This window comes from Aulonocara sp. 'chitande type north' Nkhata Bay, linkage group LG11 (genome assembly GCF_057382095.1).
Source record: "Aulonocara sp. 'chitande type north' Nkhata Bay isolate Kocher_YH1m ecotype deep benthic linkage group LG11, A_spYH_male_GT1.1, whole genome shotgun sequence".
Taxonomy (NCBI): Eukaryota; Metazoa; Chordata; class Actinopteri; order Cichliformes; family Cichlidae; genus Aulonocara; species Aulonocara sp. 'chitande type north' Nkhata Bay.
This window is the reverse complement of record NC_141354.1, coordinates 2,762,339-2,778,507: the sequence shown is the minus strand read 5'-3', so window position 1 is coordinate 2,778,507 and position 16,169 is coordinate 2,762,339. Positions and strand designations below refer to the sequence as shown.

At 43.2% G+C, this 16,169-nt stretch overlaps 1 protein-coding gene across 6 annotated transcripts in view; it reads right to left on the bottom strand.

Annotated features, from left to right (window-relative positions):
* The window catches only part of cdk14 (cyclin dependent kinase 14), a 238,337-nt gene that overhangs the window by 109,426 nt on the left and 112,742 nt on the right, over positions 1-16,169 (bottom strand). For all 6 annotated transcript variants that reach the window (XM_086310192.1, XM_086310193.1, XM_086310194.1 and 3 more), the window contains one exon: positions 1,227-1,347. In XM_086310192.1, coding sequence (XP_086166318.1) covers positions 1,227-1,347 — 121 coding nt within the window. The remainder of the gene's footprint in view (positions 1-1,226; positions 1,348-16,169) is intronic.

Sequence of the window (16,169 nt, the reverse complement as noted above, 5' to 3'; positions counted from 1 at the left end):
ATTTGCCCACCTTCAAACGCCCTTGAAACTGACACACTAGCGCGCTATCTTTCGGACCCCTACACTCTGGCTGCTCTTTAATTGGACGCTGCAAAACAGGGTTCTTGGGATTTCCCTGCTGACTGTGTGTCCAGACAGAGGGGGTCACCGTGGCTCACCTAAGACCAGGTCCACAATGGGACAGCCTACAGCTCTCTTATTCCTCACATTCCAACATGCAACATGCTTTTTCACCCCTAAAACCGAGTGCAGACATTATGTACAGAAATGTTGTCATATTCCTCAAAAATAACCCATTAAAATAACATTAATGATGCTAAGCTGACTTATACTTGCTGGTAACTCTGAGAAGCAGTTGGGCTTTTGTGAGAGTAGGTGTTATAATCTAGGGCATAAGTAAAAGTAAAACAAAGCCTTTTCCCTAAAGAAAAAATGCAAATGTCAACTGTACATTGAAGGGCCTGTATCATCTGAGTTTTTTCAAAGCAGCAGTCTCTGGGGCTGAAAAACGAAGCCAAATGTGTCATCAGCAACAAAATAAAGACGTTTACAGTCTGGCCCAAAATGGTTCTGCTCATTACAACGATAGAAAAAGTCGATTTAAATGAAAGAAGAATAACTGGACTTGGTTCTTGAAACCACAGCAACCATTGATGCAAGTTTATGTCAGTTTTGCATTTGATTCATATTTCACATCCAAAAGGACGGACGTCTTTAAAAAGTAACTGACAAATTACAAACTGGTAGCTACCATCAAACGTGCTGACATTCTGTACCTTAGTTAAACAAGGCAGTTCAAACCATCTTTAACAAAGACTGAAGAGAAAGTCGAGAAAAAAAACTGCTGCAGAAAATATTTCAGCCCTGCTACAGTTTTTCTCACTGTGGGATAGCGAGTCTGCTCAGGCTCGAGACATGAAGAGTTCGATTATTACATTTCAGTTGCTTCATTCACATCTGCAGCAGTTCTGTCAGTGTATAAAGTAAATGTGTGTGTCTCACCAGCAACTGATCCAAACTGGGAGTGTGGATGCTGGGGAGTCATGAAAACAAAACTGCACTGAAGGGAGCATGGCCTCGGGTTAGGATAAGCCACCAGTAAGAGTGTTTTAATTGGTTTTTGTCTGCTTCATGAATTGGGTTCCCTGATCTATATCTTGAAGGTTTCTATGTGAATAAATCACGGATAAATTACACACACGGGGTTAGATGTTAGGAGTACCCACCACATGTCCAGGCAGGTGGAGTAGTCTGTGGATCCCAGCAGGACATCTGGAGGCCGGTACCACAGGGTCACCACCTCGTTGGAGTAGGTATGGCTGGGGACCGACTTGGCCCTGGCCAGGCCTGGGGGGGAAGCAACAAAACAAGTCAGTCTGAGAAAGCATTATCATTGAGTGACCTTCAGCAAAACAAAGCATACAGCTGGAGCCAGCAGTCACACTCCCTGCAGCTGCTGACATGTGTTATACAGACAGGAAGATATAGAGTTTGCAATAAAAGTCAAGATTTCAAGGTCCTGTGTGGAGAAAGATCGTCATCAAACCAACTTAAACAAGAGAAGTAAGAAAATGAAAGATTAGAGAATGAGTTTTCAACATGTGACCATAGGACAACAATTTGGTAAACAGGAAGTAATAAGAGGAATTTTTCACCACCAGTAGTACGTTGGACCTGAATGTGCAGATGAATATCACTACATTAATTACAAGCAGTGGCTTTTTTTCATTCCTTGATGGACTTACTGGTCCACAGTCAAACAGGACACCGTGCCCCATCCAAATGAAACAACTGCTCAGGAACTTGACAAAGAGCCTCCAAACCCTCAAAGTCCAAGTCAAGATTGATATAGGACACTGATCAGGATGCACCAGACGTCCAATCGATCACTAAAGCGCCATCACAAAACCCACAGGACCATTTTTTACCAACAAATGTTGAGGCAATATTTTAGAGAGAAGAACTTAATTGTAGATCATTAATGTTTAATGTTTCCCTAATGAAGATCTTGAAGGCTGAAACATTGCCTCATTAAAATCTTGTGAGCTTCCAATTCCCTTTGCTTCCTGTAGACTCACTGAAGCCATCATACAAACAGCTCCTTTTGTCAGACCTGTCTCTACTCTGACTTCTGTACATTCAGCTGTGACAAACCCCAGATTGCCTTTTCAAATAGAAATTATGATGGACGACCTTTGACGTTTCACCAAGAAACATGAATATCAGTCATATGAACTCTTTTGTCCTGTGAATCACACATGATCGTGTACGTTTGGCACCAGGCTATGGTTAAACATGAAAAGTACTACATTTTAAAAAAGGGGATTTAGGAATAGATGCGCAAGCTTCTCCAGTTTAGGTCAAAGGTCCCTTTCTAACATTTATCTATGCAGCGACACAAACCCAGTCCTCACATGGCGGCTAATGCTAGAGTGCAGATGCAGTGAGCTTTAATGAGGCTGATGGCATTACCTCTTTGTCTCATCCCAAGTGGTCTGAGAGCTTAATTAAAGCATTTAGCTTAGTAAAATAAAGGACTTCCTGCCCTGCTGTTAGTCCCCTGTGTGTGGGAGGAAGCGGGGCAGAGGGGCGAGTAAATGAGAGCAGGAAGGGGGGTATTTAACATTTCCTTGTGTCAGAACACCCACAGGAGAAAGGAGTTTCAGCTGACATTCATCGTGGCCAAGCTCTATAATTTCCACACACTGATCTAACACAGGATAGACAGCATCGGGCTGCTCACACTGAGAGGCTATCATATCCACTGCAGGAATCCTGCGTATGTGTGTACGTGGGGGGCGGCGTCGTGGAGGCGTGAATCGAGATAATATCTACTCATCGTAAGAGAAGGTGCAGTAGTAGGAGGATGACCTGTTTGTAACGCGGAGCAGGAACAAAAGAAAACCCAACTGTTTGGTTTCCTACAGTTCCCAGCATGCCTGTCATCAATCTGAAACAAAACAACATGGGGTAAACCCGGTGCTGGTTCTGTATGGGTTAAGTAATGCAGCTGCAGCTGTACAGAAGCTTTGTCAGCATTATTGGGAAACTTTGATCTGTGACAGCTGTTTTCTTGCAGGGCACCTTCTGTTCTTATAGATTAATGAAGCTATCACAAAACTGCAGTTCTTCTCATGGCCACCTGAGGCTGGCTACAGACATGAGTGGACTGTTTAAATGCCCAACTTTACAAACAAACATGTTTCAAGCCTGGCTGGCGTCTGATGGTCAGATATGCTGCTTTGCCTGTGTTTCACCTCCCACTGTGTGACCTCGTCTGGGAGGCACTGGGTAGCTCTGGGTATGGGAGTAGTGTAGCTGAATGGTGTAGTGATAACACTACTGTCTTTGGCCTGACCAGGCTATGCATCCAGTCAGGGTCTCCAGGCTAGCCTATACTAACCACATACCAGAGGTGTGGACTCGAGTCACATGACTTGGACTCGAGTCAGACTCGAGTCATTAATTTTATGACTTTAGACTTGACTTGAAAAAATGTTCTAAGACTTGTGACTTGACTTGGACTTTTACACCAATGACTTGGGACTTGAATTGGACTTGAACCGGTTTACTTGAAAAGACTTGATATTTTACCCCAAATATAAAATTTAACATGCATATTATATAGAGATTGAAAATGTGACGTCATTCACGGGTAGAACCGCAAAGGATTCTGGGAACTCGTGGCAAGCGGTACTAGCGCACGCAGGCTTTCAATTGAAATCAGTTACACAGCGATAAAAAGAAACACAAAAATGTCAAGAAGCTGTTGTATTATTAACTGCAATAGCCGGTCGCATGACAGCCACGGGAAGCCGACGGGTAAAGAGATCGGTTGTTATCGGATTACATCGCTGAAGAGAAATTGTTCGAGCCATGTTTCCGAAGTAACAAAGACACGACTGGATTGCAGCCATTCAAAGATCAAATATAACGTCCCAGAACCCTCCAGCTCACAGGTTAGTCTGCTCCAAGCATTTACACAAAGGTCAGTCTGCTGTTGTAGTTAATGCGTCATTTTTCATAACATAACTGGTGATATAGGTTACAAGCAAGTCTGGCGCTGAACAGAAATTGTCGCGCTATGCTCCTTTATTTATTGTGCATAAATAGTGAATTGTCCTGACACAATATTGCGTTTCGCCTCTGTTATTATGGTACATTGACAAAAACATATACTTTTATTCACAGGATAAAACAGGTTTTTTGTATCACTAATTGTCCAGTACGATTACAGCATACAGTATTATTGTCATTGCTACATTTCTGTGATGCTACCAGAAATTATTTCCACTACTAATTAATTACTGTTGAGCTCAAAGGTCCTATTAATAAACGGTTAAGGAATGTGTATTTATGAAGACAATTTGTGAGACTGGTAAACTTATGATACGTACGATGGTCTTTCGTTCTACACGGTGCGTTTCAAGGGCCTGTACCCATCCGTCGGTAAACTGTACCTGGGCTTGTTGCAGTGACCTGAAGTTACTAAACTTCATGAGTGTATGCACTCACTCCAAGAACCGTATGATTATAAATATGCATATAAATATGCTAAGATGAGATAGCTGACTTCATCTAACTAGCAAATGTTGTCCAGGCTACGTTGGTGATACAGTTTTTTTTAATGTGTATGATATTTTTGTCATGCGGTTTTAAAGCCGGTCCTACAACCGCATCCAAGAATAACATGCAGCTTATCTCAGAACTGTCGGTGAAAATTATTCTTGGAGCTAGGTTTAATTGAGCTGCATTTTAAAGAGGTGCAATTTCACAATTTGTGTATATTTTCTAAGTTCACTATTTTGTCATGTGTTGAGAAAAACACAGATTTTAAAATTACATGGTCTAATATTTACATTTAGCATAACTGCAACATTTTTTTTTCGTTTTTTTTTTTAAAGACTCGAAAGGACTTGAAATTCAAAGTTTCAGACTTGTGACTTGACTCGGACTTTTACACCAGTGACTTGAGACTCGACTCTGACTTGCCTGACATTACTTGAGACTTGACTTGAGACTTGAGGATAAAGACTTGAGACTTACTTGAGACTTGCAAAACAATGACTTGGTCCCACCTCTGCCACATACCAACGGGAAGCAGGCAACTGGAACATGGAGTGAGTTTAAATCAGGTAGAAGTCTTTTTCAATCGTGTAGGAGGAGGTGAGCGACTTTTCCCTGATGTCTTGCGGGTGAGAAAGTTGCGTTAACCAAACCCCTCTCTGTGTGGATTGTGCAGCGAGACGTGGAATGGCAGCAAAGCATCGCTAAGCACCAGAGAAACGACCTCCTGCAGATGAGCAAACATGCCACGTATCGCCTTCCACTATCCACATAGCGATTATATGTCGCTGTGCTGTCTGGAGCTGCTCTTTGCTTGAATCAGGACAGGATTCAACACATCGATTCACCATCATTAGTTTGTTTTCACACAAATGATTTTATTCTAGCTCCCCCACGGACTCGCACACTGATTTTCAGCTTTGCAACATCATCACGACTCAAGCGCAATGATCAATTAGGCAGAATACACCAAATAAACTTAATTCAATCCCAGCAACGAGATTGTGTAATGAGCAAGATCCTAATCAGCTGTTCCTCCTCCGTCTCACTTCTCACTAACAGAATTCGGTGCAGTTTTCCACCCACAGACACTTTGGAGGCGACCAGAATGTTTCATCACTTGCTCACTCACTTGCATGGGCAATAATTCAATAGTGATTTTTACAATGTTAACAGCCTCACAGTCATCTATGTGTCTGCAGATACATTTTAGTTCTCTTGATCGTGACCACAGTGTATATGAAGAATCTTCCTTTGTGACAGAGCGATATCCCACAATCTAAAGCAGTTCGGTTGCTGTTTTCGGACTGTTCTGACATCTTGAGCAACACCTGACCTTCCCCTTTAAAACCCCATGAATCTCATTGCAGTGGAGCACTTCAGAGCCCTGACCTGGGATATCAAACACACATACGCACATGGACCTTCAGCCACCTTCATCTTCAGTCATGCCACAGCTGACCTGCTAGCCTGTCCAGGCGGTGACCTGGATGAAGGTCAGCGGTGAATTATACATCACTACCTCACACAACACTAGGGGTCATCAAACATATGGTAGAAGAGCTGGGCTGGAAACTGGGAGAGAAAACAGAATAAACAAGCAAGCCAGGGAAGGATTAAAATAGTCTCTGTCCCCGGGGGGTAATCAGCCCACTGTTTCACCTTTTGAAGTTCACTTGAATTTTAAAGGCGGTTTGTAGCTTCCGCCTGCTTCTCCTCCTCCAACTCCTTTAAAATTCAGCAGATTAAAAGATTTACGACATGCTGCCAGCAGCTACTTCAAATACTGGCAGAGATAATTCCACTGAGGAAAAGACAAACACAACAAAATGCAGCGTTTGTTGCTAATTTAAATGTAGACATCCTGCCGTCAGACTGCAGACACACATATAACACAGGTCTACTCAATGAATGTTTAACCTACTCTGAACCCATTCATATAAAGCTGTCATCCTGCTTCTCATCACAAGCAGAGCCTCCTCTCTCCCGTGTAGTTGTAATGCAGTGCGCACAGTCGTTTGAACAGAGGCCTGCAGTTTGTCCTGTGTCCACTTCAAGCTTGGCTCCGTGTTAAAATGCCCAACTTCCACCATGGAGTTCTGATCCTGAGCATCCTGATATCTGTCTGCTAAACTTCAGAGTCACTGACCTGCATGTCGCAAATTTGTTACTGTTGGTGGAGACTTTTGAAACACTTTTAAAGGAATTATCTGACAGATACTATGATCTTCCGTTTCTGCGTGTTGTATATTTGCAGCAAGCTACCGAACTGTGCGGTCTGAGCAAACCCTCATTGGTTAAGATTTTGGTAGGATAATGGGAACGAGGTGCCAGGATTTACTGAATAGAATAGAATAAAATGCCTTTATTGTCACTATACAGATGTACAATGAGATACAGAGCATCTCCTGCTCAGTGCACATATCTAGACATCAGTTCTGCAGCACTTTGAAGCACTATTGAAACATGTGCAAACACACATGGAAGTACAATATATAAAGGCAATAGTTGGTGAGAGTACCTTTAACATAGCATGAACTCTTTTAGACAAGCTTTCTTGGAATTTCTTTAAGTAGTCTTCAGGAATACGTCTCCAGGACACACTTCTTCAACAAGGTTGCGGTTCAGGCTCTGGGAAGCTCGATCGAATGATAGAATTGCATTGTGTCCTTTTTTATCCAGGTATCTTTTTGCTGCACTGATCGTGTGTTTGGGATCATTGAAGTTGTCAAACACTTTCCAGATGGTATATCAAAGAGCATTAAAATCTGATGGTGCTTTTTAATGATCATAGTTCCATCAATTTTGACAAGACTACCAACACCACTGGTTGAACTGCAGCCTTAAACCATGGCACACACTCTGTCATGGTCCGTGGTCCTGTGTGTGGAATGTGTGATGCGCGGGTAGCCACACCCCCAGGCTGGGCCATCACCGGCACACCTGCTCTCCATCGGGGTGATTACCTGAAGAGCTACTTAACCCACCGCTGACGGATGCTCCACGCCAGTCTGTTAATCACCTCTCTGTGATAACTAGACTCCTGCGAAAGCGTTGCATTCATATCTTGTTGGAGCTGTGTTAAATCTGCCTACTTGTGTCTAGGTTTCGATCCGGCGTTCAGCGTCTGCCACCTGCCTGTCCTCCTGCTCAATTGGATCACCCGGTACATCATCTGGCCCATCCACTACCTCCACGGATTTCCTTCTCACGGACTTCCCTCCCGAGCTCCCACGGTCCCGCTCTAATCATAAGCCAACTGGTCTAACTCAATTTTAATGTGTTTCCTCCGCTTCCCGGCTCCCTAGTAATCTTCTCCCCTTTCTGTTGCAGCCTCCCACGGTCCCGATTCCGGCTTCCTCGCGTCATTGTTTCCCCGGGTTTTTTAGTTGAAAAGAGGCATCAGAGAGGCCAAGGCAGCGTACAAGAGAAGGATCGAAGACCACTTCACCACCAACAACTCACGACAGGTATGGCAGGGAGTTCAGCACTTAACCAACTACAAACCTGGCAATATCACGTTGACTGAGGGTAACGCGGAGCTTGCAGAGGAGCTGAACCACTTCTTCGCACGCTTTGAGGTGAAGGGACCAGAGGCAGCAGCAGCAAAAACATCGGTCAGCAGCAGCCCAAGCCTCATAGTGCAGGAATATGAGGTGAGGCGCACACTGAGGGCAGTGAACCCCAGGAAGGCCACCGGACCAGATGGGGTAACCGCAAAGGTCCTAAAAGAGTGTGCAGACCAGCTGGCTGGGGTCTTCACTAAGCTCTTCAACACTTCACTGTCCCAGTCCTGCATCCCGCCGTGCCTAAAGTCAGCCACAATTGTCCCACTGCCAAAGCGTACTAACATTAGCAGCCTCAACGACTACCGACCAGTTGCTCTAACACCTGTTATAATGAAGTGCTTTGAGAAACTGGTCCGACGTCACATCATGTCCTGCCTGCCACCCACACTCGACCCGCTCCAGTTTGCATACAGAGCTAACAGATCAACTGAAGATGCCATTGCTACAACGCTCCACACCACCATCTCTCACCTGGAAGTGCAGGGCCGTTACGCCAGGCTGCTCTTTGTTGACTTTAGCTCTGCTTTCAATACGATACTCCCGGACAGACTAATAGTTAAACTGCTGGAAATTGGACTTCCTTCCACCACCTGCCGCTGGATCAGAGACTTCCTCTCAGACCGTGTACAGAGAGTTAGAGTGGGGCCTCATCTTTCCTCAGCCCTCAGCCTCAACACCGGCTCTCCACAAGGCTGTGTACTGAGTCCCCTACTGTACACTCTGTACACACATGACTGTGTTAGTTCCCACCCAGACAACACAGTCATCAAGTTTGCAGATGATACCACTGTGGTGGGGCTCATCTCAGGGGGAGATGAGACTGCATACAGAGCTGAAGTTCAGAGGCTGTCAGATTGGTGTGTAGATAACAACCTGGACCTCAATACCACCAAAACAAAAGAACTGGTAGTTGACTTCAGAAGGAGGAAGTCCGAGCTGCAGCCTGTCAGCATCAACGGGGAGTGCGTGGAAAGGGTCTCCAGTTTCAAGTTTCTGGGTGTGCACATAGACACAGACCTCCAATGGAGCTCTAACACCTCTGCGGTCTTAAAGAAGGCCCAACAGCGTCTCCACTTTCTGAGAATCCTCAGAAAAATGGACCTGAAGAAGGAGCTGCTGACCGTCTTCTACCGCTGCTCCATTGAAAGTGTGCTGACATATTGCATCGGTGTGTGGTTCTCCAGCTGCACCACAGCACACAGAAAGGCACTCCAGAGGGTCATCAACATGGCCCAAAAAATCATTGGACATCCTCTTCCCTCCCTGAAGGACCTGTACAGCACTCGCTGTCTCAAGAGGGCACGCAGCATCCTACGGGACTGCACACACCCAGGACACCGGGTGTTTAAGCTGCTGCCGTCTGGCAGGAGGTTCAGGCTGCTGAGGTCCCGAACAAATAGACTCAAGGACAGCTTTTACAACAGGGCAATAGCCCTGATCAATGTAAATAGCTGACCTGACTGGATACCTCCCTGGACTTTTTAGGGGGAGGTAACAATGTTTAAAACGATAACAATAATATTTACATTTATAACAAGGTGCAATAATAATTAATGTGCAATAATAACAGTGTGCAATACACATACACTTATTCTTCTTTTTTATACTAAGTTAATATACTGTGTTGTGTTGTTTGTTACGTTGTGATGTGTCATATCGTGTCGTGTTGTGTTATATGTAGTGCCGACGTAGGACAGTTTTTTCCAATTTCATTGTACTACTGTACTATGTATGACTGTGCAATGACAATAAAGAGTTATCTTATCTTATCTTATCTTATCTTATCTTAGTTCTTCGTTTTGCTCCTTTGGTTTTCCCGGGTCGCCTTTTGTTGTTATAATAAAGTGTCATTTTCTGCTAGCGCTTGAGTCTGCGTTTGGATCCTTTTGTGCACGCGGGCCGCGACGCATGACACACTCACTGTTGTACCTCCTGACTTCTTCCATGCATAATAACAATTTGAACTAAAAATCTGGATTCAACCTGCTGCCAATGATTTTCATTCCAGTTCTTGTGTAAACTGGCCTACCTCATCTCCCTGTGTCCCTTCCTCAAGAACGCCTCTTGATAACAACCTTTACACTGACAATTTCTAATGAGGATTCATTGAACCTCGTGACTATATGGATTACCGAAGGGCCAGATGAATCTCTCGGGTCTTGTGTCAGGTCTTTGCTGGATTTTTTCCTTAATTCTTAAAGACATGACCTTGAGTTACTCTTCGCCTGCCACTTCCAGTTTCCTAAGATATGTTCAAGTTTTCAGCTAGTAGTCCTTTAGGAATCACCTTGTTGGTGTAAAAACTTTAGTTTGTGCCTGTCAAACTGTGTTATGTTGCTATAGATTCAATTAAAGATATGTGAATAAATTATGTATTTTTGTCATTGGCTGATAAAATTAGCTCTTTGCTAAGTTGTCAGTTATGTGAGGATGCCACACAGAGCCTACGTTAAACTTTAATGGGCTGGAGATTCCTCTAGAAGTGGTCAGATACAAGAACTGGGCTGATAATGAGGGAAGAAGCAGCCAGTATCCAAAGGAATACTTTGACAGACCTCCAGAAATCCTGGAGAACCACTGCTCCACTTTCACTTGCTGCTCTAAGGCAGCTCCTTGAAAGCAGAGCAGAGCTCCTGTGAACAGCACTGCAGTCACGTTTTATAAGGTAAGCGGACATATTAGGAAATCCACCCTCCCGAAAATGACATTCTTTTATGTACTTCACTTAATAATTCTTTAAACATATACACTTTATTGGAAGGATTTGATATCACGAATGGTTTTACAGAAAACTCTGTGCCTCTGTTAGATCCCTAATTCTTTTATGTTCATGTGTGCGCCTGCACCACCTGCCATCATATCAGTTCATTTCCCAACACAAAGTGGACTGTAATGAGTCTCTGCATGGTAGCTGCCTACATGAAACCAGTCCGGTCATTACCAATGCAAAAATTCAGTTTGGTTTCAGGTTTGGATTGAAAAGCACACAAACACCAGTCGTTTGGATTCATCTATCAGACTTCAAAGGACCATCTGCAACCTTCAAAAACCCACGACCAAGTGAAACACACAAAAACGCACACACTGATCCTGGTGCTGTGGCGAGGCGCTGGGTGGAACAGCTCACTGGGGAGAGGCAAACAGTCTGCTCGGGATGCCTGCGACATTCCTCCAGCTCCATTGTCACATTGCTTCACTCCTCACACGTCATTATCTCGGCAGCTGTTACTGCACAGCACTCCCCAGAAAATAAACACACACAATCAGCAGACATTAGCTAGCTACCACAGCAGTCAGAAAAACATACTAATGTAATGTTCAGTTTAGTGCAGCCCAGCACACTGGGCTTGTAAGAAGCTATTCATGACCTTGAGTTGTAGAATGGAGATGGCACTGCGTTTCTCTGGGCTATAGTTTAACGAAAAAGCATGAAGATCTTGCATGTTGAACACTTTTTATATACAAAAGTTCTATTTAGATAAAAATGAGAAACACAGGTTCTCCAACAAAGTAGCAGCAATGTGAAAAAATCAGGCCACTCTTTCTGCGGTACCCCTGAGCCAGGAATTCGGACAGGAAGCTGCCTAAAAGCATACTAGTGATCAGGAGGTCATTGCATTGGAAGCAGACCCTGGAGCAGACCCCCGCCAAAAAAACAAACCCAAAGACACCAGGGTGATTAAATATCCCATCTGGCCTTGGAATAACTCCATAGGAGATGCTGGAGGAGGTGGGATGTCTTTGCTTAGATTGTAATCTTTGTCTTGCCTTTAATTTCAGGTTCATGAAATGTTGTGTCTTTAACTATCAACACACCTTTGTTGTACCTCAGAGTGAAGTTGATCTTATATGGTAGCTTCAAGTATAACTCAACAACACTTTTCCATAGTTCTGCCTGTCATTTGCATAATTTATATCCAGCTAAGAATGACTGGATTTAAGATCCAGTCCATTTGAATAATGCTGATATGTCAACAATCCTTTATTAACTCAGAAAGTAAAACACAGGCTGACTGAGGGCCTGGCTCTGGGCACATCGGCCCATTCACTAGAATAGTGAGTGTGCACCACAGTGCTGCAAAGGTAAATGCAGACATCAGCATATTTAGAAGCCTGATACTAACTTGCTGATGCCTAGCAAGTATCATCTTGGTTTTGTCAGGAACGCATTAGTCAAAAAAAAGTGATATGGATGGCAGGACTGTGTTCTGGGACCTCGTCTTCCTTCTGTGTGCAAATGTGGCACAGCTGACAGCATGCACATATACGCCCTTCTGTGTACATGGAGCTGCTAAATTATCAGAGTGGGAATCAGGGAAAATGGACACAACATTTTAAGTGAAGCATTACACAACATGGATGTGCTGGGGAGAAAATATATTGCAAACTGGCTTGGAGCAGGACATCAGCTGAGCCATCAGGTGACGTTCCCTGGAATTCAGATCAGTTGGTCTGTCTGAGTTTGACTCTTGCTTAGGGATGGGTATCGAAACCCGGTTCTTGTTGAGAACCGGTTCCCACTGTTTCAGTTCCTTGGAATCGTTTGCCATTTTTGCAAACGATTCCCTTATCGATTCCAGTCGCCCCGAATGACGTCACCACGTTGCGGAGCGTCATTTACCTGGCAGGAAACACGGCGCGTAAGCGGCTCAAACGCTCAAAAGTTTGGTTATACTTTATGAGAACGGATGACAACAGGGCAACTTGCAATACTTGCAAAGTAGATATTTCATTTAAGGGAGGAAACACTACGAATATGCAAAAGCATTTGCTCACAAAACACGCGATGACCTTAAATGAATGTCGTGTTTTTAATTCCGCTCCGGACTCGTGAATCTCAACCCAGCAGCAGCGGTAACGTTTGCACGTCCTCTCCCGTTAATGCGGCAGGTAAATAATCAACTAACAGTGCATATTATGTTAGCGCGATCTGTCTTATTACAAACCTGCCATCACTGTGCATTTAGTGACCATGATGAGACAGAGTCTGGCTCAGATGCTGGCAGTTCTCGCTGCAGTCTACCAGTAGCGTCTCCTTTCAGGCAGGATAGACGAATGTCACCGAGCAGTGACTCAGTTTGTGGTCAAAGGTTTGCACCCGTTTGCCACAGCAGATGATTTTCAGTAAGTGAATGTGTTTAATTGTAGGCAGGGACATTACTGGATATTCTTGTGTAATTGCTACAGAATAATTGATGCTATACTTTGTTATTGCTACAGAAGAATATTTATTTTATTATTTTACATTTACAATATTTTTTCCTGGGGACCCTGTGACACCCCATTGAAGAGCCGTAGGCTGGATCTCTTAAGATCTCACTGTTGGGTTTGTAAGGCCATGTTACTCCTAAATTTCTATCTTATTCAAAGAGAAGATATAAAACAAAGTTCTAAGCTAATCGACCTTAGTGTTCTCCTTTTTTAAAAAGAATCGATAAAGAATCGAATCGTTAAACAGAATCGAAAATGGAATCGGAATCGAGAAAATCTTATCGATACCCATCCCTACTCTTGCTGAACTAACTACAGTAGTAGCCATTAGTGAACCAACATTCCACTCAAACTGTAATTGTTTACTTCTCTGTGACACTTTATGTAAGTCAGACCGTCAGCATAGTATTCAGGAAAAACTGCCTGAGAAAAATATTTCTTTAAAACCTGATCTGTGCAAATGTTGCTGATATTTTTCAGTCTGGATGAAAATCAATCACAAAAAACAATCCACGGACAGACAGACATGGCCACTTTCAAACGCTGCTACTGCTGCAGTGTTCCCATGTCTTCAAAGAGCCAGGGACATGCAACAACCCCACAACCAGGTTCAAAACTCCAAATGCACACTCAGCCAAACTCCCATGGAAAAAAAATCTGTGAGGGTGATCATTTCACATGTAAATAAATCTCTAACTGCTACCAGTGGTCCAGCGTGTCCATGGATGCCTGCAGCATATGGCAGTGCTTCAGTGTTTGAGCACAAACATGAAAAAGTCTCTCAGCGGGTTCTGGCCAACTGTGGACACGAGGCTGTGAAGCAGGTGGGCTGTGAGCAACGCTCATCTACTGTTTCACTTGTTCCTATAATTAGAGGTCCGTCCTCAGAAGGTTTTCTCAAGTCTGAAGCTGTTCTGTGTGTGAGCCAGCACGTGACCCCATTGATATATTGCTACTATAACTTCAGAGCTCTGAAGCGTCAAACTCAATGTGGGCGTAGTGTATATAAAAAATTCCAATATACAAACACAGTGTGGCACCGTTCCAATTTATCTGAATGAACTGCATCGGTTAAAATTTGCCAAAAACTGCAATTTCTCTAATCACCACTTGAGGCTGAAAAACTAAAATGAATCTCCATAAACTCCAATGTTAAAGTGTTCGCTTTTAACCATGAAAAATATATATTCTCAAAAGAAAACCCCAATTTTTCCAGTTATTTATTGCAATTCAAGTTGTTCAAGTCCAATGAAGAGCTTGTCATGGTGTAAAGGTAAGTGGTGAACTGCCAGGTAGGTTATCCAAAACTGAAAAATAATGTATATTTCAGAATCATACAAAAAGGCCTTTTTCAGGAAACACAAAATGGGATAACCATTTAAAGCAGTTCTGCAGCAGTGGAGGTTGATCGAGCCTTGAAAGCTGGTGCTACTAATTCCTACAGGTGTTCCAACTTTTTTCTGGATAAAGTCAAGGTGTCAGTCAGTACAGTTTGCTTCACCATCACAAGGCCCTCGGGAACTGGGACAAACTCGCCATTAAACTACTGAAGACTCGAAGAAGGTATTATGGACTGATGAATGATAATCAAAATAACGCATCTTTGTATGCCGTCAAGTAGGCGAAAGGATGGTTCCACAGTGTGTGGCATCAAATATGTGTGATGGTCTGGGGCTGCTTTGCCGGATCCAGGGTCGGTCATCGAGCTGGTTTGGGATGAACTGAACAGAAGAGGTTCAGTCAATCCCAGAGATGAACTGGTCCACAGGTCCAGCAAAGCAATTTACAAGTGCCACACATTTGTGGGAACTTCAGCAACAGATATGGGAAGAGCTTTCTGAAGAATATTTGATTTCTAATCTCAGCTGTTATATCTGCCAAAGGCGTGTCCTTTGTTGAGTCAAACGTTTAGAATACATTTCAGTCTGTAAATTGATTCCATGTTTTTATTTTTAACTCCATTTGGTTTTGTGTTCTATGCTTTCATTTCAGAGACATTAAACTCTCTGAAATGAGACATTAAACTGCATCATTTTCAACAAAAAACAGGAAAAATCTTGGACCGGTAGTGTTTATTTTATAGTGTGGCTTTCTATTGCTAATTTCCCCCTTCATAACAACTGTAAATGGTTTGAGCTGTACATGTTTATACATAGAACATGCTAAACAAATCTGCTAGCATCAGCTGTGAACCTATACTCAACATCTTTTAAAGTTTATGCCAAAGAGCCCATCCTATTATGTTCCTTGTGTAACACATACATTAAAGAAATGAAAAAAAAAACAATCCCAGAATATCGTCTGAAGATGAAAAGGCATAAGTACTTGGAAATGTAGGAACAGCACCTTAATTTTTAAATCACAAAATGTTTGTTTTTTTAAAAGGCCAGCAAAGCATGGCTTTTTAATTATTCTATTCTTTCTAATTCTCTGTTTAACTGGGATATTCTATCAAGATTAACTAACTAATCCACTTCCACTGAAGTTGCATTTCTAAATTAACCAGCAGGGAAAGTGTTTGTAGAACTGGCACGTCCACTCAGTTTATAGGTTTATAGGAGTAACTGCTTATAGGTACAGAATATGTGTGTATGTTCACATTGGAAAGCAGATTATGGTCTTTACAGCTTCACAAACAACACAAATCACCCCCTCACACTGCTTCATTGGCCTCAATTAGCTGTGTCCCTGATATGAAACATGTGGACTCCTCAAAGCCTCATTTATGAGGTGGTTGTTTGTGTAGCTCATTAAAAAGTGAGTAAACCCACAGCGGAGCAGAGGGGAGCATCTGGATCAGCCTGACAACCGGCAGCAGGGATG